Below are 27,986 nucleotides of genomic sequence, written 5' to 3' on the forward strand. Positions count from 1 at the left end.
TAAGAGTGTCACTGCCTCTTCATGGAAACAACAAATATGCACCTCAGACCGGTTACACAACTGGTTATGTCATCATTATATTGCAAATGCCTTAATGGTGTTTTTGGTCAATGCCAGAATAAAGAGTTACACAGAAGAGATAAAAGTATGGAGTATTTTCTTGCTCCACATTACAACATGAACTGAACTCTAATGAAAGAAGCAGGACTGCACCAGTCTCTTTACGTGTACATCAAAGCTTAAGTGACCCTAACAAAGACTCCTACTTCTTTTTGGCAGCTGAAGTCAAACAGGATGGCAGAGTCCCGAGTTTATTATGGAGCAATACAAAATTATGTGGTACAAATAGTACACCAGCTTATTTGCCTTCATCTGTGGTTGCGCATTCAAGTTCCTGCAGCTTCAGGAGGAGATAAATCTCTGCATCATTGCTGTCACAAAGAGAAAAAACAATATTGTTTCTGTTACAGAATCTGGCAACTAATACATTTTTGCTTGAAAATGAAATCACAGGGATCTACTTTAGCAGCAGCTGAGACTCCATCTGATAATAATAAATTACCAATCCGTCAGAGAAATGAACCACATATGAATGTCAGATTACAGGGCTGACGCTAGTTAATGCACATCACAATGGCCCAGGATGTACCCACTTGTTCAACACCTTCAGATATAATAAGTGTCAGCGGTTTATCACTCTTTCACCTTCCATTACTAGTAATAAGACGAAGAATATTTGCCTGGAGTGCATGATCCAAACAAACGTTCTTCTTTACACGTGACCAAAACATTTTGGTTTGATTTTTATTGATTTAATTATATTTAACTTTCATTTATCCAGGAAAGCTTATTGAAATTAAAAAAATCGTTTTCAAGTGTGCCCTGGTCAAGGTAGGCACCAGCAACAGTGAGATACAGAGAAACAACATAAGACAGATAACACAAGATATGCCATAAATCAGAATCTGACAGATTATAAAATCCTAGAAGCCAAATCGGATGCTGATATCAGCAATGATTTTTTTGTTTTTGCTTGATCATTCTCAGTCTATGCATAACTTATGCCACTTTATGTGAAGTGCACCCAGATTTGTTTTATTGTAACTGATTTGTCTTTGCCTTGTTGTGTTTCCTTTCATCAGTGGAGCCTATAAAATCTGGCAGTGTTGTCAGTAGTAAGTGTTGCTGCTGTGATTTAGTTCAAGGTCCACTTGTGCTGTGGGGTGAAAGAAGTCTTTCAGTAATCTCAGGCAGGGACAGATCAGCATCTGAACGGAGAGGGCTCTTTCAGGTTATAATGAGCTTGTGGCCAGCCATCTTCCCTTTGACAACCCTAATTTTAGCAGAAGAGGGAGCAAAATGAAGCAGTACTGAAGGACACAGTAGGATTAGAAGTCAAGGGTGGTTTATATGGTGAGAGAAAACTCTTCATTTGACCTTTGCATTGACTGTACAGGTCAGTGAATCAGTGAAATGGTTCTGCAATCAACTCACATTTATATCCCAAAAATCCTTGCATATAAAGCAGTCAGCAGTCATGGGTAGGTGAACTAGCAATAAGGAAACAGACACCCTCAACAACGGAAACCAAAAAGTCCTCTAACAATGCAAAATTTCAGGGGGAAGTTACCCAATTGGGGGAAGTTACTCAAATGAAAAACAGCTGGTTCTGTAAACGATACAATGTTAAAAACACCCACCTGCTTAATTTCATTAACACCTCCTTGAAATTTAAGAAACAGTTAACAGCTTGGCTCTTGCATTACAGTCTGTTTACAACCTGCGGTCAGAAAGCTGCTATGACTCTCTCCCACTCCCCCAACAACAAGCAACATCACTCAGTGCTCACACGTCATATTTATTTATTTATGCTGCATTCACACCCGCAGTTTGTTGTTTTTCTTCTGAGACATGGAGGGAACATTGGCTTAGTTGTGAATGCATTTCATTCAGTGTTCAAGTAAACAGGTGGCTCAATCCTTTGGAGTATACATAAACTGTAAAATTAATTTCCAATTCCTTTACCTTAAGCTATGTATTATGTAACCTCTTGCTGCTAATCATACATGAAAAAACAGCTACAGACTATGAGGATCAGTCACAATTATGTCCTTGGTTCAGTTTTGTTATGCAAGCATAGGGAAAAGTAGCATCATACTTCATGTCATCAACTTATGAATAAAATTAAAAATTGTAGTAATTTTATATTTTGTCAAACTTTTGCTGGTTTCTATCTTTGAAAGTAGGAATTTACTATTTTCTCCCTTTTATATCATTGTAAATGGAATATCTGACTGTTTAATGGTAATTTTTTTTTACTTTTTTGACATTTTATATACAAAAAAAACATATAGATCAAGAAAATGGCAGATTAATTGATATTAAATATTGGATGTGATATGCTAGTTAAATGCATAGTATTTTAAGAATAAGTTTTTAAAAAATGGAAGTGGTCATATTATGCTAATTTTCAGGTTCATAATTTTATTTATAGGTTGTACCGGAACAGGTTTACATGGTTTCATTTTCAAAAAACACCATATTTTTGTGCACATTGCAGCAGCTCCCCTTTTCACCCTGTGTGTTGAACGTTCTGAGAGTTATAGCAATGGAGTGATGCATCTCACCTATACAAGATCTTTGTTACATGCACAGTTCCTAGTTAAGGACTACTAGCCAATCAGGAAGCAGAGTAGGGCAGGTTGTGAGAAGCCGGTAAACACGGCCTCCGTTCAGCTGTACTGTACCCTTGCCAGCTTACAACATGGACTGGAGCAACAGTTTGAGTGTAACTAATCTGTAACAACTGTATCTGTCATCTATTAAGTTTTAACTGACCTCTGTCTCTACATCACAGTAACAACTTTATGTTCATTCACTGACTGGAGGGTAGCTAGTGTTTGGAAGGGAGAGGAGAGGCAGCAGGCAGACATCTTGTCACTGTGTGCTGCAGCTTAGTGTGTTTTTCCCCTGGTGCTTTTGAGGGCGTGTCAGACTAGCCGCTTAGCGAGCTGTTTTCAGGCAGTTCAGAGCAGTGTTTTCTGTGGGAGATGGGAACTCCTTTCGGGGTGGACTTTGGGCTTTTTCAGTTTGCAAACCTATTTCAAGCACAAAAAAGGTATATAACTCAATAAAAAAGAGGGAAAAAGCCAAAAAACATCATATGACTTCTTTAAAGTATAAAAAGTTTGGAGGTTAGATGTACAGTCACTTTATTGTATTGTTACATACTCCCATGGTTCAGTAGTCCTCTTTTCACAGCTACATTTCTGTAATGTTTAGTTCTAACCCAGATCCTCTGTGTGATGTTGGTGTTGGTTTATAGTATTTTTTCTTATTTATAAATAAATGTAATGTTTATTTTTCTGCAACTACTTGACTCTTTTAGTTGTGTTGGACCTCCTTTTGAAAAGATCCTTTCCAGGGGTCGTAACAGTGGGAACCCTTACAATACTTAACTGTATCAATTGATTTTGGTTTATAGTCTATAGTGTTAACAGTAATAGCAGTTATTTTCCTTATTCCAAAGAAAATTGACTAATTATGTCCAAAAATAATTTGTGAAAAATCCTTGATCTGGGAAATGCCCCCTCATCAAGACATAGAAAAACTGAAATTAATCAGTGGTGTGGAAAGGTCTACTTCATTCTTCCTGAATGCCAATGACAGTGGTATTTCACGACTGTGCTTTTGTTGTACAGTATATGTATTTAGGGGCGTCATTAAACCTGGGCCCTGTACATAAACATTCTCTGTTGTCCACTCCCCACATCCACAGCTATTCGTTCTAGTATCTTTGTTGGCCCTCCTCAAATGAGGGCCCTGTAAACTCAGTCCCCTTTCCCCAGTCCGACACCCCTCTATGTATTCAACTAAAATAACTGCTATTAAAATGCTCTTGAAGGATGTGGTCATCACAGTCTCAATCACACTTTTCCCATTTATTCCAACCTGCTACATGCTCCGTTAGCTGCTGTGCTGACTTCTCCCTCCGACACTCCATCCTCCTCTTGCCCTAGTTTGTCATTTTTAAATGTGTGTTGGCATTTTTTCCCTTGTGCATAATGTATATATCTCAGAGATACGTGTTGGCTGGGTTTCTCCTTTTTGTACCTCTCTGCAGTTAGAATGTGCTCTCTTCACAGTTTTATGCTGCATGACCTCGTTTAGACAGTACCATAAGTTTCAGAGCTTTTCCTGCCAAGTGGACTTTTTTTGGCAATAGATGTTTCCCTCAATGTTGTGTTCCCTCAAGTGTCTCTGACTTAACTCCTGGCCATCAGATGTCAGCATCTATCCACAACACTGTGTCTTTTGGGAGTGTTTCCTGTATTTAGTTCATGGCACTAGTGGCTCACTCTGTAGGACTGAGACCCACATTTTGGAGCATAGAAAGTTTGAAGAAACTGCTCCAAGCATGCCTAATATGTGCCCAACATAAAACTCTTATGTGTGTGTCTGGAGCCTCCTGTTATAAAAAAAAAAAAGAACTTTTGAGGACCAGACAGGCAGAGTCACTGATAAGCACACATTAAACTTTACAGACCTGCAGTGGACAGCAGGAGGAAGATGACCGTCAGGACATTGAAGGACTGCCGGCTGGTGATAGTCATCTTCTCGTCCTCATGTGGGAAGAAGAAGTGAGGGAGTGGAAGGGAGGGAGTGGGAGGAAGGGAGGGAGGGGGAGGGGGCTGCACTGCTTTAGCTGGACGTGGGCATCCTTTGCTTGTTGACAGCTCCTCTCACATGGCTGCTGCTGGGAGTCAGGACTCCTGATGGGAACAAGACAAGCAGAGAGAGGAAAAAGATTAAGATATTTGATTAGGATTTGTGGAAGTTCCACCCTACTATGTGGACAGCTTGTCTGGCAGTGAGCTCCCATGATGCCTTCTGAAATCTGTCCTTAGGTTTTCTCAACAGGATGGCTTGGACATTCATTTTAAGTAAAATCGGCACTCTGGCAACGATGGGGCTTGCAGAAATCCCTATCTTGACAGTTGTTCTGCTTTTGACAGGAGAAATGTTTGTACTTGATACTGTCTTATCAAAAGTTTAGAACACATCTTATTCATGTCTTATAGTAAATTAGCCATTGAGCTGAAATGGTTAGTTGATTAATCAATTAGTCGACTAAATGAAAATGAATCAACTTTTTGCAAATCAATTAATTGTTTAAGTTGTTTTTCAATCAACCATGCCAGATATGACCTAGTTCCAGCTTTTCACATGTTACAATGTGCTGCTTTTCTCTGTTTTATATTATATTAAATAGAATATCTTTTGATTTTGGACTGTTGGTAAGACACTACAAGCAACTTGAAATGGTTGTCTTGACCGATAGGAAATTGTGACCTTGAAGGTATCATTTTGGTTGATATTAAATTATAGACCAAACAATTACTTGATTTAAATGAGAAAATAATCATTAATTTTAATTAGTTGGGTAGAGCTTTAATTTACAGGTCCATCATTTTTGGATCATTTCATAATCCCTAAAAGGTTTCCTGGAAAATCTGAGTAATTTGGAATTAATTCTAGGGAAAATAGAGAAAATTGCCTCTCTACAGCAGGTCAACTGAACAAAAAATGTGAAATCTGTCTTCAAGCAAGCATATAAATCTGCATATGGAGAATAAAGTTTCCAGTAATAAATAAATTATTTAATAATATTAATAGGGATGCAATTTTACTTACAGACCCATAACTTAAAATGATTAGTTGCGGCCTTTGTTATGCACTAATTTTGAGTAGACTTCGCTGCAAGAACACATAATGCTTACTGAGGCAATACAGTATATGAGCACTCCAAAACATTAAAGAACATATTTCCCTTATAATTTATAATTTTGTCCTGTTGGGAACTGAGATAAAAACAACATCAAATAGCCTGTAGGTATTTAATTATATAACAGTGCAGTGGTAAAGAAAAATGCTACAAGTGCACTAAAATGATGGTGTTTTTAAAGTATTTAATGAATTACACAGAACTTGCTCCTTCAGCACAGTGTACAGAGTTTTGATTGCAGAACTGCTGAAGAGCAGTGTGCTTGAAACGATGCATCGTGGGAATTCATGAACTCTTATGAATGTTCAGTTACCATTCAAAGCTGTCTGTCCACTGAAGTGAGATTAATGGGGTGGCGGCACATTTGGCTTAGCCACGCTCGTTTTTGTTCCTTAATTAATAGTAGCAGGTGAAATTACACCTAAATGGTCCCAGTCCCTGAATTAGTTAAAGGCGATGTAAATGGTCATTTATAACAAACTCTGTCAATGAACCATTTGCATTTGCTGATGGTTTTAAGTTTTTGTGAGAAACACCTTGCAGTTGCATGTGACTTTGAAGCTATTATGTGTCAGCCACATGTGATGGAGGAACCCCGCCAAATTTAAAGGTGGCTGAAAAGGAAGACACCAAAGCTAACTGTCTGCACAAGTTTTGTACCAAGTAGGATGTTGAAATTGTATTTGCTCCTCAAAACCATAAAATCTACATCTACCATATTTTGACATAAGTTCGTGTTCAACATTGAAAATGACTCTAGAACCACAGACGGCTTTACCTGCAAGCTTGTAGAAAGACAAACATCCTCTCTGTACGTGGGAGCTGCATGGTGCAAGTATTACAAAACTCAAGCCCTGAATTATTGAGAAGCAGACAGCAGCTGACAGCAGAATGTATCATGTTTCACATGAACACACAATCAGAAGGTTGAGGACAAGAGTGAAGAGAACAAAAGGGGAACAACCTAAAGCCACATACTTTTATAGAGCAGCTATTTTTTGAAGTTGAGTTGATAATGTTCTCGTCACTGTGAGGAGGAGGAGATGATAAAGTAATCCCTGGTACAAGAGATCAACAAGGAGCTACATAATAAACAACAAACATTTGATCGTACCAAGTTCTCAAATGGGAAAATTCTGTTTCTTTTGTTGGTCACAAATTTAGAGTGAATTGACTATTTTTCAGATTTGGACTGTTGTTCAGACAAAATAAGATGTTTAATAATAACATCACCTTGTGCTCTTGCGATGGGCATTTTTTAAACTTTTTTCTGAAGTTTAATACAATAAACAATAAGTAAATAATCAGTAGATTAATCAATAATGAAAAGAATCATTAGTTGCATCCCTATTTGGAAATACACTGTTTTTATTGCTGCAATACAGAATTGATTGTGAGGTTCAAGTTGGCTGTGAAGAATGGAGAAGAAAAAATGTATTTTCACAGCTTTGTGCATCTCTGCACATCTGGCTAATCCAGGCAGAAAGCGGGCATGGCTGTAGCCTTGTCAGTTTCATAAAGTTGCAAAAGTTGGGTGATGGAGACCTCTGAAAAGTCTTCACAGTTCCAAAATTTAGGAGCCAATCCGAAACGCTATCTACCTCGCAGACAAGACACCTGAAAGGGCCACAGAGACTGATTGAATAGGAGAGAGAATAATTACCGCAGACCTTAGGATGCACCACCACTTAACAAGATTTTGTCCTGTGATGATTTTGAATCATCAGCAATACAATGGAATTTTTCCTTACCCGATTAGACTGAATCTAATTTGGACCCTGTTCCTAGGAACCAAGACAACCTATGAAGACCTGAATACAATTTTTGTCTTTTCTCTGGTGGAGATGCAGCTTGTAGCTGGTTCCAAAAATGTGTGTAAAAATACATGACTGTTGAGCCTCCCTTGATAAACTAAAGTATTGGAAGAAACTATAGTTGTGTAAACACGTTGGTGAGTTTACCATCAGTTACTTTGTGAGTTCTGTTGTTCTACCTGTTTCAGCTTGTTCTACCTGTTTCAGATCCTTCTTGTTTTCATGTTTCTTATGCTGATGGTTACACATGACTAAACCAATATACAAAGCCGTTACTGTGGACCACGTGGACAGAATAGGTATGTGAGGCAAAGCATGCTTTTTCTGTTGGGAGTCTTTTAAAAGTGTTTTTAGAGCGCACAAGCTGTTCCCTCTTCAGAAAGCCAGACAGTTGAGGTCCCAGGAGGCTTGTTAGAGTGGCATTTTATATGTTTTTTTCCTCCAATCTTTTTACTCCTGGTGAGAGCATCAGTGTACTGCCAGATGACAACATGCATAGTACAACGAGGGATTCCCATTCTCTCAAATCCCTCCCCTATCCCGACTCCTCTACCTTGCTACTGCTGTGGTGTTTTATAAGGCTTTTATATACATTATTTCTTCTTCATCCTGTATTTTCACATGAAGTCACATCATTGTCACATTACTCCCCTCCGCGGTGTACAGGCTATAAAAGGCCATGGTTCACATCATCACACTGCTGGGCTTGTTTGCAAAGAAGAAGTGAATGTGAAGAGTTTGTGTAATGAGCCTGATGGTAGTGAAGCTGAACATGTACTGTAAATACACAGACGTGCATGCAGACAGCATAGTACACAGTGCATAGTTCCCTGGGACTTAAAATAGAACATACCGCCCAGCTGAACAGGCATGCAACACAGATGGAGGCTCTAGCTACTTGCTGTTTATGTCTGAGATCAAACTAAAATATACATAAAGACCCTGACAGTGTTACCACTCTGAGAGTAAATGTAAAGGCTGCTATGAGAGGAAATATCTAAAAAAATTAACTGAACTCTGGGGTAACCAAAAGCACACAGACCTTGTATATTTGTCTACATGTTACTCACTGTTGTTGCCTGAGAGAAGAAGGAAATATTAAGTGACCAATTACTGCAGCAACCACTGTGAATCTAACAGCCCACTTCATCACAACGCAGCAGGAGACCCAAATCTGTCAGAGGTTTGATGAGGGAAAGTGCATTGGAAGATTCTGGGCTATTTGGAGATTACACACAGTGATATGCTGGGTTGATCTCATGAATGAGTCTTATTTTTGTTCAAACACTAACTTCAAAGTCTGTGACACGTTATTATGCTTTCTAAAAATCATTATTTATTTATTTTGGCCTGCTATGTCTTTTTATCTGAGAGGCTTTCAAGTTTGCAAAGGCACAAACTCGACATTACAATCTTCTCCACAGCTTAACTTTATTTTTGGGTGAAACATTTAGGCCTGTCATTTTGAGTTTTCACATAACCTCTTTTTCCCCCTATGGATGACAGTAGTTGGATATTTATGCACCCTGTGTGCCTCGTTATTAGGTTTGTGTTTTCCTCAGAGTACACAAATACACTCTCTGTTGCTACACTGGCCCTTAATCTATGTTAATGTGTGTTATCAATCACCCTAGAACACACACGTTTGCGAGCATCCGGAGTGAAGTACAATTTTCGAGATGCGACTCGCACTTCATACAGGGAATGACTAGCTAAGTGCCTGCATCTCATATTTGGGTCTGCTGATGGGCAGGCATCCAAATACTGATCAGTATTCTATTGCAACAATCCCTGTGCTTAATTGATGCTCCCTTTGACTATCATAATAAATTGGGTTACATTCACTTTTGACGACAGCACACCTTCACTCCCTACAGTGCTCCATTAGAATAAGAGCCAATGGCGGGAGACTCAGCTGTGATCTAATGATCATCATTGCAACAGAGGACTGAACTGTGTGCAGCACAGTCTGGACGGTTGGTGAATGTGTAGTACAGTGTCAGAGGTGGATTTGTGGATATTACTAGAACAAGTCCATGTTAAGACAGTCTTGCATGGCTGTAAACCAGGGCCACGCCTTCAGAGGGGCCAGCACCAATGGCTTTCATTGCCGCATGAAAACAATGCTGAACTGTTTGAAATTGGCTGGGGTCTGGAACCTATTCCAGCAAGCACTTTTAGGGAAGTACTGAGCTGAAACATTTTTTCCCTCCCGATACGTTTATGATGCTTAAACTCAGGGTATCTGCCCATACCGAGGGCTGGAAATCTGTAAACATCACTACGTGGAACTCATTGGGATCATTTTTATATAGGGTAACATGAGGACAGGGATTGCTGTCACTTAAAGCTGAAGCATCGGCTTTTATAATGACACAGTTAAAGACGTGTTTAATGTGGACTGAATCGAAATAGATTCAGAACAGATTCTGCAAAATGTCTTAATGAATATAGTGTTAAAGGTTTTTCCTTACACTACCAGTTCCCAACGCTAGGGAGGATCATCTTTTTCTACAGCTGGAACTGATAAGAATTCACCAAAGAAGTTGACTATAGATCAAAAGCAATTTAACTTACTGTTAATATCAGTGGAATATTATATTATAGCATTCTTGTAAAGAACATGCATTGTGTGTATATTATTATTGACTGCAACCTCAGGCTCTGACCAAATTCAATGCTGGGCTGCATGATGCTGATTCAAATTTGATTTGTTGAATTTAATATGGACAGGCTGTAAGGAGGAAATGCAATCCCATGAACATCACATCACAGTTTTATTGCCCTGAAAGCTTTTATAAAAGCTACCTGATGATTTTATAACAAAACCTGGTGAGTCAAGATAAAAGGACAATTTGATTCATAGCTCTTCATTTTCAGTTATTTATATAATTTATCCATCTCTAAATTATCAAAATAGTCAACATCAAAAAGTTATAGATACAACAAGCAACAACAAGATTAAACATCTAAGTAACATAAAACTCATGGCCAATGTATTTTTTCTTTTTCTATTCGGCCAGGCGTCTTTCCCTCTACTAACTGATGAAGCACTGTCTGCATAATAATAATTGCTTATTCATCTATGTTGTATCACTAAGAGCTTGGAGCAGCAGAACTCACCATAAATTTGACTGATGAACAGAAGTTCGTCTTCGGTTTATATGATCAGCCACCTGAATAAATTGTCAAGATCAAATATTCTAAATAAAGCCCAGAGGCAGCAACATGTTTTGGTCTGGTGGCTTGATGTCACCGGGGAGACGTTTACATCACAGAAGATACGGGGAAGAATGTAACATCCAGTAATTAGCACCCACAATGCTGTGTACAGGAAATGAATATAGTCGATCTTGAAAAAAAAAAACTAAAGCCAAGGGAGAATAAGACAGCAGGGTTGCCATAGAGCTTGTTGTGGAGAGTTTGGCCCGTGTGGATTCATAATCGACTCAGCTATTGTGCAGTGCAGCCACGCTGCTGCATGGGTGGTCTCTTTCTGTTTTTGACTTGGTAATGGTTTGTTAGCCTAACACATGCAGAAGATGAGAGAAAGGCTGTAATCAAACTTACATCTGCTGCTGGCTTGTTGTGTTTCTACCTGCCGAGAGCCGTCATGTCGATGGAAGCCATCCGGCCTCCTCCTTTCACTTTGTCTCACACCCTTGATTCATCATCTATTTGGATCACAACGGCAGATTGGAAAAGAATAGAGATATTTGTCTGAAAATCTCCCCGGATCTGACCAGAATAATAACTCTGATCAACTTCTTGTTGAGCATCACTTCTGTAACACCTGGTAGTAATGGCAGCACAGCATCACGTTATTTAGCACAATCTACTGTAGTAAGATTTTCAGTTGATATTTCTGCAGAGGGCAATATCAGCATCCATCTGGAAATAAATCTCCCCCAGCATCATTGCTCATTTCACCTCGCTACACTGGTCCAGCCTCATTTCAACTACTAACATCAACACTATGGAAGTGATTGGAGAAGAAATCTGTTACATTTGATCAAGTTTTAACCACATATTGACACAGTGAAGGGGGTAATTATAACACATCAAAACACCCAATAAATGATATTATCCAGTAGCTGATAGGGGTAGTCTATTCTTGACCAAATGAGAATTTAACAGGGCAATTCTTTCGTCTTCTTTTTTATTTTTGCTTGGCAGTAAATATATGCATGCAGCGATGGAGAGATGGCTAATGAGACAGCTACTGGAGTCTAATAAGTTGAATTCATTATACAATCAAGGTCTGAGTCAAAGTCATTTGGGAGATGAACATTTTTGGAGCCCCATTTAATATAATGTAGAACTACAAAGATCTTGTTTCCATGTGATGCAGAATGAATGAATCCAGCTCACATGATGCCACGTGTGCCTGTGCAAGAGACTGGATAATTAAGGTTATGATATCAATTGATAAAGCCTTTATTAGACAACAAGAAAAGCAGCTGAAATGCTTAGCCTCTGCCTCTCTTGACTAGCACAGAAACTATTAGTTGATTATCCACGGAAAGGTTAAAATCAAGGGCAACTGGACTTGGTTGAAGACGTTTCGCCTCTCATCCGAGGGGCTTCTTCATTTCTGGCTGACTGGCAGGGAATCCCAGCCTTTTAATCTCTATGGGGTCGTTATCAAGGTGACGGATACTGCTTGGTTTGTTAGTGCTTCTAGGTTAAATGGCTGCAATTCCCTGCCAGTAAGTCGAACCAGAAGAAGCCTCTCAATTGTCAATTTCACGTTTAAAGCAAAAATGTCATAGATTGGCTTCTTTTATCATTGTAAATTTAATATCCTTTAGTTGGCAAAAATAATCTCACCACAAGGTCCATTTAGTAGCTGTCCTGGAACTAGAAAGTTGTACCACATGATGACGTTTGCCCAGTTGTTGCAGAATTGTGGATGAGTGGTTGCCCAGCCTGATGTTTGGACCCACAAAAGGGGTTGACAAGATGATTTCCAGGGTACACATTTATTTATTTTTTTTTTTTTTAAACTTTAATACTAGTCTAATTTTTACTTTTTTTATGTGATATACTATATAGCAGTGGTCGGCAATAGGCGGCCCGCAGGCAAAAGCTGTAATATCTGGCCCATGGCCAGATTACTTTGAAAGCGGAAAAGAAAATATTTGATAGCGGCTGGTGCTGAAACAGATCTCAGTCTACAGCAAAAGTTACTCACATAATCACTTCCTTTTAAGTGATTGTGCCTACAAAATAAAAGCATGAGATCGTTTTTGCAGCAGCACTTTATGTCGTGTTTAATTGAGAGCTTTTAATTTGAAATGTTCTGAAGGAAATTCAAAAGAGTCTCTGGCTTGCTTGACACATCTCCTAAAAAGCTGTCAGAAAACGTGAAATCGGATTCCCCTGAATGAGAAACGCAGGGGTTTCATCTGCCTGGAGATGCTGGGGAAATGAAAATAAGCTCCATAGATTGATGTGGACCAATCGCCAGGACGAACACACTCCTGCACATGCTTAATTGTGCTTTATGTAAATCGATCTCTTCATAATCAATTTGTTGAAAAGGTAGGAAAAAATTCTAGCAGCAAGTGGGGTTTGAACACACAACCCCTTGATAAGCAGGCCTGTACACTACTGACTAAGCTAAGAAGGAACACAGTAAATAATGGATCATAAATAATCAATTGATTTGGGCCGATGCCAGACTTGCAGACCCCTGCTGTATAGTTTTGTCTCTTCAGCTACCTAAAAATGTTGAAATAAAACGGAAGAGAAAAACCAAAACTCAGACATGCACCCTGTGATGAGGGTTCATGAGTATACATTGCTTCACATTAAGGGGCCACGTGGAAAAAAGGATGTTCATCAAACCAATCTCCCCACAAGGTACATTTAGTAGTTGTTCTGGATATGTAATTAGCCTTTGGACTGCTGGTTGGACAAAACAATCTATTATAAGATTATAAGATGTTGCTTTGGGAAGTGATGGACATTTCTGTCACTTTGTGGATTAAATAATCATTCAGTTAACCAAAAGAAATATTTGACAGAAACAACAAAAGAAATATTTGACAGAAACATGATACATTAGCAGTCGCAGTTAAGTCACTTTCAGGGCCAAATAAAGCCCACCAACTGTTCCACAGCAGCTCACAACACTTGCAGTTCCATCAAGGTTTAAGCTGCCTGCAGGCTACACAGAGGCCTTTTCTGTCAACACATTTTGGCACTCAAAATCACTTTTCTTTGGTAGTGGTAATGTGACTTATGCAGAATAACTTGTTTTGGCTCTGGGGTTTGGGAGAGTTATCCCGTGGACTATTTGGTGTCTGTGATGCAGAAAGACGCGACAGTACATCCCAGACACAAGCCAGCATTGTTTGTTTGGATTTGCTTTAACACCCCACTCTGGGCTCAGTTGGTTTCTCTTGGAAATGTTCCCTCTTATCATCCTCGTGACCCTGGATTTAAAATAGCTTCTACCCGCAGACAAATAGCCCGGTGGGAATTTGAAAAATGAAGAAAGAGAAAAGCATGACATGGGACAGTAATGCATGACAAAACTTTAGCTGAAACATAGCAGCTTGATAATCTTTGATGTCTCCTCTATGGCGTGCATTAATATTCTAGATTTACACAGACCACCATGGTTGTGAAGCAACACTACCCCAAAAGTTGCAAAAATATAATGTTCTGTGTTATCCAACTGTTATCTTATGGTATTTAACACTAATAAACCAACATTAAACAAGTCTGAAATAGTAAAAACAGTAACTCCAAAATTGAAAAAAGAGGTTGCTAAATAAATTATATTTTTTGGGGATTTGGATTGCTCTTTGCCACATATTATCTATGCAAAATCCTGAATAAACTTATGGCACAGGATAAATATCTCTTTGCAATTTTTTTGCCTGTTTGTCAGAAATCCAACACACAGGAATGGTCGCAGGCAAACTCTCCAATAAAGGACAAATAGACTGAAATAAACTTTATAGACAAACTGGCATTTAACTTAAGACTACAATATGATCATCTGAAAAGGACTAGAAAAATTTACTAAACATGTGTACCTGTAAGATGAAACCTATTAACATGTCATTGGATGACCCTGTTCCTTTAAAAGTATAATGTTTGCGATGTCAAGCCCCACACTGCCTGAAAATAAGAACAGAAATAAAGTTGGGGAGGAAAAGTACTCCACCAAGTGTGTCAGATGTAAAGGTGGCACACTGCGTGCAGACAAGGGTTCACCCTCAGATAACCTTCCTGAACAATAGCCTGTCTTAAGAGGTTTAACACTCCACATCAAACCCAATGCAACTTAGCCTAGAAATAGCCATGACAAATGCAGTGGAGAGACGTGGAGAGCTTACACCTTGAGGTCCCAGAGGTCACCGAGGGCAGCGGTGACAGACAACCTCACAACTGTACTGTCAAGAATACCTCAAATGAGAATGGATAATACTCCACACTGCTCCACGTCCAAACGCTAATGGTGTTTTGGCAGCCGGTTTATATGGCTTGTTAGAAAAACCTTAAAATGCAAGGAACCGTTTGTGGGCCGTTCCAGCAATCATTACTGGAAGTGTTGGTTGACTGGGCCATCGTAGCGGGATTGCACTCATTAATGAGGCCATCCTGGTTTTGACCCACGGAGAGTGATCTCACCTCGGTTTGCATAAGTTTTGCGGATCTTCTGTGAATAATAACTTCCTATTATGTCCTGAAATGCTCCCTGGATGCCAGCGAGTTCAGTTCTAAGCTCTTATATTATAACTTTGTGTTAAAAGCTCTGAACTCTCTACTAAAAAAGATTCTATTGAGCCAATTTCTGTGACTGTGGAATGATTTTTTTTTCATCATCAGGCTGAACAATAGCAGAGTTACCTGCTGTTATTCACTGATAATATGTGGACGTGATTTTCGTGTCTATTTAAATTATTAGTCATTATTGGAGAGAGGAATTATAGTGAGCCATTACAGTTTATTACATGGTGAATCAAAAATTATTGTCATTTGAGCCTTTAATGACTCATGAATTCTAGTGAGTCTTTAAATAACACATTCTCTCTCTCAGCATAGTGAGCACATATATGTTTGGTGCTTCAATATAGACAGCTGTTCTCACACACACACACACACACACACACACACCGATTGTGTTTACACCCCTGTAATAAGGAATTTCTGATGTAGTGCCATTTCACTATGTAAAGCAGCAGGCTCAGTGGTAGCTGACTTAAGAGACAAAAGTCCAATCTCCCACAGACACACATGGCTTTTATCCACATTTCCTGCCTCGTTCCAATGGCAGCGTCGCAGCGTATTCTGTTTTAACGATGAGGTCTGGCTCTAACACCACTGAAAAGAGAAAAGAGAAATAATGCAGTGTTTTGAGTGAGATAACAAACCCCAGATAATACTGGCTCAGCTTCCCAATATGTACTTACATACTAGTATGGTCTATTAGACCCTTTCAGAGGAATATATACTGTTTGACATTTGATGCAAGGAATGAGGATTTATGTGCATTTTCAGGCTGTAAAAAGTTGTTTGCAAATCCTTGAGTACATAAAACAGACCTGCATTTGAGTTATGACGAGCAAAGACAAATTTAAAAACCTGCAAAACAAATCCTTCTGAATATAATGTGAATATGCCTAAAATAACAAAAGATAAATGTGACAATTGTCTCGACTCAAAGGTTCACCAACTACTTTTTTGAGCGTTCAACTGTATTTCATATTCTTCAACAGCAAATGGAGTAGGCTCAGGTGTCAAAAATAAACTTCCATTCTTATTAATGAAGCTATAATCGATATTTAATATAAAAAAAATGTTTATCAAATTACGTTATCACCTTAATCTACACCTCCTCTTGGCTTTACGAGTTTCAGCTAGTTGTTCAGCTGTCCAGCCCACAACTTTACTGTTTTAGTTCACTCTCACCGCTATTACTTTGTTTAGTGAAAAAGCTCTAAAAACTCACTGTACGCGACATGCAACAGATACATGGTGGAGCATAAAGCAGTTAAGAGACAGACTTTTCCCTCCATTTTGGAGTAGACCAAAAACTGAGCTAAAAAGTGTGACGATTGAGCTATTAACTTATGTTGTTACATGTTTCCAAAGATAAAGAATGAACTTACATGCTCAGAAAGCATTTTTCATTGATTATCCATGCAGGAAAAACTGCACAAATCTGATGGCACAAGATCTTTTTCATCACTTAAATCAAGTAATTACAAGAATAAATCAATACTCTTAAATGATAATTGAGAGGTTGCATGCTCACTTGCCACTTCTTGTTGACACTGTAGATGCATTTAAGCTGTTACCTTGACATGCTCCTTTTATCTGGTGATAAAAGCTTTTTCACTACTTTGCAAGGCTGAGCCAAACTGACAGAGGTTCTGCTGCACCTCCAGCTCTGTAATCAAAAGCCAGTGTCTGACACAGACGTTTAACCCTTCGTCCACTCGCAGTGCATCTCTGCTGAAACTCACATCTGCTCTCTCTCTTCAACACCTGAGTAAGGAAAGTCAGTCTGACAAATGGCTTTATATGGAAGTTGTTGAGTGCAGCACATTTTACTTAGTCTAGTCTGTTTTGGATTTGGAGGTAAAGCTTCTTTAGAGACTATACTAATGTTGTCATGCCTTTTGTCAAGCACTAGATTAGCATTTTTTACACTAGATATTGTGTTTATAATATGTATAGAGGTGAACCTACAGTACTGTACTGAATACACATTTTACGCCTGATAACCTCTGGTAAGACTCAAAACATGTAAACCTGTAAACAAGGAGCTATACCACAGAGAAAATCTAAATATGTGTGTTCGTGCAGGGAAAACAGCATTTTCTTCAGCTGCTGTATATATATATATATATATACATATATACACACAGCAGCCATGTGTGTACTTTGCTTTACTTTACTTCAGAACTGTACTTAAGACATTATAAAGGTATTGTACTTTCAATTTTACTTTATACTTCTACTCCACAACGATTCAGAAGGCAATATTGTACTTTTTACTCCACTACATTCTGCATTTATTTGACAGCTATATGATTTTACATTAAAAATGTATGATCAGCTAACACGATAAGATATGTTGCTATATATGAAACTATCTAATCTTATACCAGCCGTCTCCCTCAGCCTACTACACTATTTAAAAGCTGCATATGTACATGTTAATGTATCAGCATAGATAATCCAGCTATTTAATATTTTACACTTGAAAGAAGTCATTCTGCATAATGAATACACTTTATTTTTTGATAATGGTAGGTCAGTGCTAAAGCTTTGACTATTGCCTGTAAGAGTACTTTTAACATTGTGATATTACTACTGTATCTTACTTAAGAAACCACTGTAGATTATTCATGGGTCGCAGTTGGCTCAGTTGGTAGAGCATGTGCCACATGTACAAGGCTGAGTCCTCATCACAACGGCCTGGATTTGATTCTAGCCTGCAGCCCTTTGCTGCATGTTATCCCCCCTCTCTCACTCCCTTATTTCCTGTCTGTCTCAACTGTCCAATCTGAAATAAAGGCAAAAAAGTCCCAAAAATATATTTTTTTAAAAAGTAGACTATTCATGACAGAAGCGTAAAATATTCCTCTGAGACAACAAATATTTATATTTGTGTCAACTCAATTGTGTCAACACTGATCTGTGAGGTGAAGCGGTGGAACAAGTAAACTGGAGGTTAAACAAAAGTCAAAGAGGAGGCCACATGGAAAAGTTTCTCTAGTCACAAATCAGACGCTGGTACACTCAATAATGAGAAAAAAGTGGGGTCGTGCATACAGATTTAAATGTCAATTTTTTTTTGCTTTTTCACCCTTGAGACGACCCTAACCTTCCTCCCTCAATCATGTTTTAAGAACTGTTAGAAAGCAATTATATTAAAAAGAGCGCAATATACAGATGGGGTTTATTATTTACAGTATGCATGGGAGTTTATACTAATTTGCATAAAGGGTCCACTCCAGCAAATATATGCCCAACTGCTGATTTCCCAAAGGTATTAATTTTTTCCCCTCTCGTGGACGATCACTCATGCATCATTTAACTGTTTCAGTTGGGTCAATACTAGAAGAGCATCCAAGGAGTCTGAATCAATGTAATTTTTCTTCCCTTATGTGTTGACCAGACACATACGCACACGCACGCACACACAAAGCAAACAGTGCATTAATATTCAAAACAGCCACTTGGTGAACGTGTGTCTGAAACAGCTTGTTCATTCTTTGATTATTCCTTCAGCCTCTCACTTCAGTAACTGCACAAAAGTAGGAAATGCCTTCCTGATGCCAAGACCCACCCCCACCTCCCTACCCACCCCTCCAAAAAAACACTGCAACAAAGCTCAAAGCAATGTACATATATACATTGAGGTGTAAGGTGAAGATGTATATACAATAAAAACATTTAATGGGCTATATCAGGTGCAAATAAGAAGAGTTAAATGTGCAGTCATGTTTATGTTTTGACTTGTGTGGCTGTTGAGAACACAAGTGTTACAGTACGTCCAAAGGGGTCAGGAGTTACCAAGTGGAGTGTGGTGGCTATTGATATTAGCATGACGGTATAATGGGACAAAGTGCTAGCTGGCTTTCTGCCTCTGGCATCTAATGGTTACAGCATTGAAGTACACAGGGACTGCATGGAGAGAGAGCGAGCCCTTACAGCTGATGAACAGAGACAATTGTGTGTGTGTGTGTGTGTGTGTGTGTGTGTGTGTGTGAGAGAGAGTGTGATTCGTTCTACAGGCCTCTGCTAGATTATCATCTGTTCAGTGAAATCTCATACAGAAGGGGAAGCCGGCATCAAAGGCAACCGTCAAAGCTTCATCAAGGAACCTGCTTCTGTTTCTGCCAGCCTATCTCTCTCTTTCTCTCCCTCACTTGCTCACGCACATATAGAAATACACACACACATATTCTCACCCACACAGCTGTAAACACACACACGTGCGTACTGTACATGCTCCTGCTCTCTTTCAAACTTTGCCTCTCTCTAAAAAAAACCACAAACTGTACACCCTCACACACACAGAACCAAGCCCAGGGCAGTGGAACTTGGTGTGAACCCTGGACAGAGAGCTGTCACGACGACAGACCAGATAAACCAAATTAATGCAAATTTTCTGCATTGCAGATCGGAAAACAAGACACTTCTGCGCACACTAGGTGACTACATGCTGCTGTTAATTTAGGGTGGGAGAATGTAATTATTTGGCTACCATTGCTGCTGTTGATGTTATTAATCAGTTAGCCTATACACTCAGTTCGGAACAGTTCGGGTGGGGGTGGGTTGAGGGCTTGAATGCAATGCAATGTTAATGTTTACTTTTTGGAATTGTCTGATGAGCCCTCCATCCATTACCTATAACCTGCCGATGTAGTATCAGTTGCATACGGCCACACGTAAGAGAGGACAACAAACACCGGGCAGCTTCTGTGCCATTCATCATAAATTTTGGCTTTAAAACTTCTTACAACAAGGCCCAAACAAAGAAGCGCTGAACGCAAAATAGGTTAGTAACCTGACGTTAGTGAACATGTTTAGCTCAGCATCGACCATCTAACGTTAGCTTGCTTCTTGCTTTAGCTTAGCTACGACCTGCCGGAGGTTAACTCCGACTGTCATTCGTTATAAAAAGATGAATAAGCGTTTGTTTGCTTGTCAAACTTGTGGTGGTCGATTAACGTAATCATTTACGTCCGGCTGGCTGCCATCACTTATTATTAACGGTGGCTGCAAACAGGTTACAGGTTTATTGTTGATCATGTAACGTTACAGTTTCATTTAGTTAATGTTACACTGGTTTGAGAGTCTGGGGGATGTGTTGACTTACATTAGTTTATAAGCTGTCATTAGTTGTAGACGCAATGTATATTAGGCTACATGGTTGTGCTCTGTGAAAAACAGGTTACAGGTTTAGTGTTGATCATGTAACATTACAGTTTCATTTAGTTAACGTTACACTGGGTTTGAGAGTCTGGGGAATGTGTTGACTTACAGTAGTTTATGAGCTGTCATTAATGCATTAATGCATTGCACATTACATGTGTGTGCTCTGTAAGTACAGTTACACAATCCTTAATAGCTATGCAGTTTTATAAGCAGCCTGGATTGAACGTAGCAGGTGATACAACATTCATTATAACCACGAGTGACATGAGACTTGACTTGGATTCTTGACGTGTGAGCATCTCTGATCTCTATTTCAAAGTACATCTATGGATAATAAGTATAATAATCCCCGATAAACACTTGATTGATGTACTCAGGTCCAAAACAAAACACTGTACTCAAGTTCACCTGTACTAGGTGGTCCGAGTTTAGTGGTCTGCAGTCAGACTCCTAATGGAAGAAAACTCTGTGCTCATATCATGGTAAGATCGTTAGTCACATATATAAATAAAGATAAATGCAGATAAATGTGTGGGATTCAAGCCATATGATAATTCGTGCTGAACGTTGATTCCTCGATTAGTCGACTGTGAGTGAATTAATCATCAACAATTGATTAATCGTCCTTGCTGCTGCAGAGCGGAGCAGCATAAGCCCCGCCTGTGCGAGTCTGGAATGGTTCATAATCGAAACACCTGCACACACACACACAAAGATTATTTGTGTGGTATTTTTGATATTATTTTATTATTTATTATAATTTTTTTGATTACTCGAAAAAAGAATCGAAAAAAGAATCAAACGGTTAATGAAATGATAATTTGTGGCAGCACTAATGTTAATTTTTGTCACAAAAGAGCAGTGAAAAAGGAGCGCAGACTGTCTTTTCCTATGGCTTACATGTGGCTGTGCTCCCTTCATTAGTGGTGTTTCCATCAACGTGTTTTTATGCGCATTTTGAAGTATCACTTCAGAAAAGGCTGATGGAAACGGCTAAATTCGACAAAACATCCTCAGTTTCACAGAACAGTTTTGATGCTAGCTTGAGGTGGTTTTTGTTTTTTTCTAAAAAGAGTACTGACGTAACTACGCTTTGCCTAGCCTGGTTTATTCACTCCAAACCAGTTGATGGAAACATACCTAAATCGCATTTTCTTTTTTTTTTTCTTTTTTGCGACTTTTCAAGTTTGCTTAAAATTTGCTTGACAATCAGATGGAAACATGGCTATTGTCTTTGACATTGGAGCAATTTGCGAATACACAGTTATTTGGCTGACAGCTGTTGAATTTCCTGTCAAATATTGTCTTCTAATAAACTTGGGACACATTTTAATCTCACCAGTTTCAGTTTATTCACTTCTAAATAACCTACTCTGTCTGCACTCTGATACGTCTAGATATATGGCTGGATTAGGTGTGCAGTGATGATAGATGAGCAGAAAATGCCGCTCTGTATAGCTGAAAGATTTTTTTTGCCCCATCTGGACTGTGATAAGAACCACCATCCGTGAGATGACGATACCAGAGTTGTGTTCATTTCAGCTCCGCACCTCTGACTTTTATGTTTGAGATTCAGCCACCAAAAAAACTCTTCCTCTGCCAAAAGATTGTCTGCATCTGGTGCCGCCAGCTACTCAATTTCGACACCAGTTTGATCATCTGTTCTGAATTTGAAATGCTCCTCACTCAAAATTTTCACCTTGAGGGCTTCTGCCAAGCCACCGGTCACGACGCATTTCCCTGCTCCGCCTCCCCTGGTGGGAGTGTGAGTGTGTACTATAGGCCTGCTGTATGTGTGTGTCTTTGTGCATATGCCTGGGGTGAATGTGAGTGTGTGTACTGTACTTGCGAGTTAATGTGTGCACCAAGCAGACATCAACTCCCTCTCAATGTCAATGACTCCTCCTTCTACTAGAGAAAGTCAGCGAGCCACTGATGGACTCACAGTAACTGTCCCTGTGAGGCATTACTGTGGCCGTGTGCATGCCTGAGACAAGGTGACACAGGAAACCGTCCCGTACTAATGACTTATGGTCCGACCCAACTGACCTCACTTATGTTCGGTCATGCAGGTGACTGTGACAAAAACATGTCCAGTCCAGACTGAACACGAAGCGAGGATGGTCACTGCGCTGTCACTGTCACTGACTTATGCAATACCTCTCCTTTTGTGTCAAAACACACACAGTTCACAACGATTGCCCTACCTGCCTCCACCTGTGTTTAAAATGAGAACGCGATATTCTCTGTTCCCCTGTCCTTTTCTTTAATGCATTTTTAATTAAATTGCCTCTGCCCCCATCAAACCTTCGCACCCAACGGTGAATCTTTAAAAAACTTCACCGTTAATCAGCCTGCGTCAGAGGCCTTTGTTACCAGGAGCCAGAGGCCAACCTCAGCGTTTCCAGGCCCACTTACTGTATCTTATCCACACTGAAAAATGGCTGCGAGAAGGCTTTGTGACAAATAGTGAGCAGAATAGATCTTTTATTAGTTTCAAGAAGAATTTTTCAATCTGTAAATAAGCCTGAACAAAGGCAGAATCCTTTGGGAGCTCATTTGTTGTGTAAATTACAGAACTGCTCATCCATTCATTACAGAAATTTCACAATGGTTCAAAGGGGACCATACTGTTTTTATGAATTTTTCCTATCCTCCTGTTGTCTGACTAGTTTCAAGTGTGAATAATTTCTTTCACTTGTGCTCACTCCCTCCAATACACACCAGTGCATGCATAAACACACTTTCTATGCATGTGCGCTTGCAGTACACACACTCGAACAATGTTGCACTGTCATACAAAATCATGAAAGCTCACAACTGCTGCCCCCTGGGCCAGTTTTCACACAGACGCACAATGCGAGAGCGGGGTTTTTCACAGTGGAGCAGGCTTTTGTGTGAATGAACAAAGGGAATCTCCTTCCTCCTCTGTTCCTCTCTCCCCTAAATCCTATCATGTGTCACCATTCGTCTCCTACACGCCTGTTTCCAAGTTACCGGCAGCGTCAGCTGCCAATCCCGCTTAATTGCTCCTGTGTAAAGTGAAGGCTGAGGCGCGCCAAAGAGAGCGAGCTGTCCTCGCCTTTTCCTGCTGCTCACCCGATGCTACCTCACCAAAGGAGAGACCCCACCTGAGAACCATTGTGTGTACCTCTGGGAAATTACACAGTTGTGATGACCTGGAGTGAAACTTCAGCAACCAAGCTGGAGACTTACTGTATGAAAAAGAATTATCTCTGAAATGTAACAGAGGGATTTTTAATTTTGAGAAACTGTTTAATTTAGAAAACTGCTCTGTGAGGACATTTAATTTGAGCCTTAATAGACACTAAGGGATGGAAAGCACATGCAAATGAAATGCTTTGAATAGGAAATGTCTTGTTAGAGATAACAAAGTAAAGTTAAGGAGATAAATCAATAACAGAGGTGACGTTTGTTTTAACGATAAGCAGCTTTCCTCACTAACCTTGCTTGATCCGGGAGAAAAAGAAAGGATCTTCGCGCTCACTCCCGCTCGCAGAATTTAGCACCCTGTTGCTCCTTGTTTCCTCTTCCTTTGTTGCCTCTTCTTCACCAATAGATCCTCCTCATCCTCAGGGCCGGGGCTGGAATCAACAGCTCATGAGGGAAGCCAGGCGGAAGAGAAAGAAAACACGCCAGAGAAGAAAAGAAACACACTCTTCTTGCCCCTAACTCCTTGGCAGTGTATCCCCATCCGTCAGAGCACAGCGACTGAGAGTGTGTGAGAGAGAGAGAGAGAGAGAGAGGGAGGGAGAGGGAGGGAGTAAGAGATGAAACGATACTGAGTAAGTGGGCGAGTGAGAGAGAAAGTGAGAGAGGGAGAGAGAGCTCGTGTGCACTGGAGGGTGATCCTCTCTACTGTATGAGCTGCTGTTTATCTCTCTGTCTGTCTCCTCTGCATGCATTCCTTCCCGACAGAAGCCACAAGGTCAGCTGCTTTTACAGTAACAAGTTCCTCTTGAGGGAAAAGACTTCCTGTTACTCTCCGCTCAACTTCCCTCGTGTGAAATCACCCTGCCTTTTATGCTTGTTAAAATCCTTTCTCCCTTTCTCTCTCTCTCTCAAACACAATCTCGCTCCCTCTTCCCGTCTCTTCATTTATCCTAGTGAGAGTTAATCTAATCTCTCTCCCAACACTTCCTGTCCAGAGGTTATTCCACTGACGAGAAATGTGCTGCAAGTTAATTTTCGGATACACACTCTACAAACACACAAACAAACAAACAAACAGAGGCGGTCATCCTCATATTCACAGCTTCAATTTGGCATGTACAATGCAGTAAATTGATAAACTGTATGAAGAGAAAACTGCATGGTTTGTACACACAGGGGGGAAAAAATTAAAAGTGCATTCACGCATCATCTGGTACTGCTCTGTTTTGAGAGTATTCAATCACTGGAATGAAAATTAAATGGAGACAAAAAAGAATACTAACAGTATCAACAAGTACCATCAATGCAATGGTAGAGACAAATCTAAGTAGGGCTTAACGATTTTGAAAAAATATCTATATGCAATTTTCAATATTTATATTTTATATTGCAATTGCAAAATCATTTGCGATATTGGAGAGAATGATTTTTTTACATAGTTTTTCCCATATTGAAAACCTTATTTAAATGATGTGGTGTGATTCTTGCAAGGACCTGTTGCAAACAAAGATGTTTTTTGTAAGTCTCTAGAATATGATGTGCCCATATGTGCTCCATAAGTGTCTATGATATTGTGCCTCCTGCGATTTGAAAATTGCAGTAGGCCATATTGCAATTTTAATACAACATAAAAATTGGCCAAACAATTTGAACGTTTGCTCAGTAGCTTTCACATTTGCTGTAACATTAGCATTATAGCTATAAATTTAGCTGTGTTAGCCAACGTTTACAACAACTCCGCACTTGACCAGTCACAAGTTACCCTGGCATGTTTATTTTAAATATAATTCACAACTAATAAAGCATACTTACAGGTTGTGATTGTGAATTTCCAGGCCCAAACAGAGTCGGAGTTGCATCGTCTTTTAGGACTAAATGTTGAATTGTTGCCGGTGTTCTGACGATCTATGCTGCCTTGCCGAAAAATGCTACCATAGCGCAAATCGATACACTCGATTCTACTCGGCCCTGCTCCATTTTCCATTGCAGGTAGTACCCAGAGATAGTATGTAGCTTGTCATCATAGCGACGCCACACACAACTGCCGCGACGTAATGTTCAATACGATACACACACACACCAGTGACACACACAGCTTTCTCTTTTTTAAGTTAAAACATTTCAACATTCCTCAGAATGTAAAGACAGATAAGCGTTATGAAAACCTTCCAACTGTGGTCTGTGTGACGGCGGGAGCAGAGGGCTGTGTGAGCGGGCAGCTGGCCGGCCTCACACGCTTGGCACAGGCATCCCCCCATGCCACTTGCGGAGCTCCTCAAGTCCGAAAATATTCAAGCACATTTTTGTTCCGCCATCACTAAAACGGTCAATATTTGAAATCTACACAGCTGATTTATCATCTCAAAACTTCTCATAAGTGGATTTAGTGATGAATTTCCATACGAAAACTGTAAAATATAAAACTTTCTGTTGCTGGCCTCTGTCTGGGACACACAATGATGAGGCAGTGAATATTGTAAATTCTCTCTGACCTATCAGCAGTCTGTAGTGTTTTCACGTTACATTTTAGTATCCCTCAGCTCGCTTGGAAACTCAAAGGAGGTGAGGTGATACGAAAAAAAGTACTGGAAGCAGGTACAGGTACAACATTTCTACAATGGAAAACCAAACAAAGGCGAGTCGAGCCAAAAGGCCTCCGCTCAGACTAGCTTGGTTTGGAGGGCGTGCCTGACCCCGCTAGCCGCTTGGCAAGCTTTATGACACGTTTTCATTGTGATGTCACAAGTAAAGGAAGTGAAGGGCTGGACTACAAACGAGCTGTTTTCAAGTGCTTCAGAGCAGAGTCTTCTTTGGGAGATGGGAACTCCCTTTGGGCTGGACTTTGGGCTTTTTCACTTTGCAAACCTGTTACATGCACAAAAAAGAGATATAACTCAATAAAGGAGAGGGGAAAAACCAAAAAGCATAATACCACCTCTTTAATTCTTCAGCCCTATTTAGAAGCCTAATCTACAGTGTATAGACCTGAAACAATTGATGTTTTACTTTGTCATACATGTTGATTAACTAAATATCTGTGGGTTTAGACTGAAAACAAGCAATCTGAACACTTCACCTCGTGTTTAAACAAAATGATTAATCACTTAAAGGAGAAAATAATTGTCAGATTAATCTATAATGAAAATAATTGTTAGTTGGAGCCCTATGTTAAAATCTGGAACAATTAGTTAATCGATTAGCCAATCGCCGGAACATTTTCCAGAAAACTGATTGATTCAAGTAAAAATTCTTTAACATCACTGGAAATGGAATAATTTTAAGTTCTGACTGCTTATCTGACAAAACTCAATTTTACAGAAGTCACTTTGGACTGTGGGAAGTTGTGATCTGCATTTTTCACTATTTATAGACAAAACTAATTAATCGATTAATTGAAAAAATTATTTAAAAAAGTATTAATTAAGTATTAATTAAGAAAATAATCATTAGTGATAAGAATTGAGGGGCGGCACGGTGGTGCAGTGGTTAGCACTGTCGCCTCACAGCAAGAAGGTCGTTTGAGTTGGAATACCACCAAATCCGGCTGTCATTGGGTCTCGTCTTACCAAATAACTGTCACCAAATAATAGAAAAGTATCAATGAAGACTCAGATCGTTAGGTATTGTTGATAATGATATCAATATCAATAAAAATGAATGATCCCCATCCCTAATCATCATGTGCAGTTCTATTACATTTGCCTATAAACATTTTGTTGACAGGACAGGTGCTGGTTAAGTGTGCCACTAAAGAGCACATTGGCTTGCTCAAGGGCACTATGGGAATTGTGGCCACCACTAATGTGTGCTCATCAACACATTCACAGCTTCAAATTATTATATAATTGTTGAAACCAAAATCAAATGTTGATGTCCCTAAACAATAAACTGGTGGGAACAGTTGGTTTTGAAACATTTACAGGCATAAAGACAAACCAGTATCATCACTGGTGATTTGGTCTTGCAAGTGTCAGCACAGCCTGTGTGTATGGGACATGGCTGTATTTGTGATCTACCTTTCTTCTCTGCTCTGATGAATCCTGATGTGAAATGGCAGCCAGAGAGGCTAACTGTCTACCCTGAGTATGGTGCATACTTGGTCAATAGGCACATAAAATAGTGGATCAATCAGGTCACACACATTGGTGAAGGTGATTCAGGGACCAACCTGACAGCTTCCGCAGTTATGTTGATGAAGTGTCAAAATGTCATGAATCACACAGACACACCACGGGAGGAGTGATAGAAATCCTCAGTCACACCACAGAGGAAGTGATAGAGAATCTCTCTGGAGCAGGGAA

The 27,986-nt window shown here is 39.6% G+C and overlaps 1 protein-coding gene across 7 annotated transcripts in view; it reads right to left on the bottom strand.

Annotated features, from left to right (window-relative positions):
* The window catches only part of shisal1b (shisa like 1b), a 67,336-nt gene that overhangs the window by 15,229 nt on the left and 24,121 nt on the right, over positions 1 to 27,986 (bottom strand). For 2 of the 7 annotated variants that reach the window (XM_046037939.1, XM_046037937.1), the window contains exons 1-2: positions 23,978 to 24,782; positions 4,547 to 4,772 (exon numbers count right to left, since the gene is read on the bottom strand). In XM_046037939.1, coding sequence (XP_045893895.1) covers positions 4,547 to 4,613 — 67 coding nt within the window. In that variant the 5' untranslated portion in view covers positions 4,614 to 4,772; positions 23,978 to 24,782. Of the gene's footprint in view, positions 1 to 4,546; positions 4,773 to 11,169; positions 11,274 to 12,429; positions 12,527 to 23,977; positions 24,783 to 25,497; positions 25,554 to 25,850; positions 25,912 to 27,986 lie in introns of those variants that run through there. The other 5 variants (XM_046037933.1, XM_046037934.1, XM_046037935.1 and 2 more) reach the window with 5 other exon arrangements.

The sequence above is a fragment of the Micropterus dolomieu genome, linkage group LG22, assembly GCF_021292245.1.
Source record: "Micropterus dolomieu isolate WLL.071019.BEF.003 ecotype Adirondacks linkage group LG22, ASM2129224v1, whole genome shotgun sequence".
Classification (NCBI taxonomy): Eukaryota; Metazoa; Chordata; class Actinopteri; order Centrarchiformes; family Centrarchidae; genus Micropterus; species Micropterus dolomieu.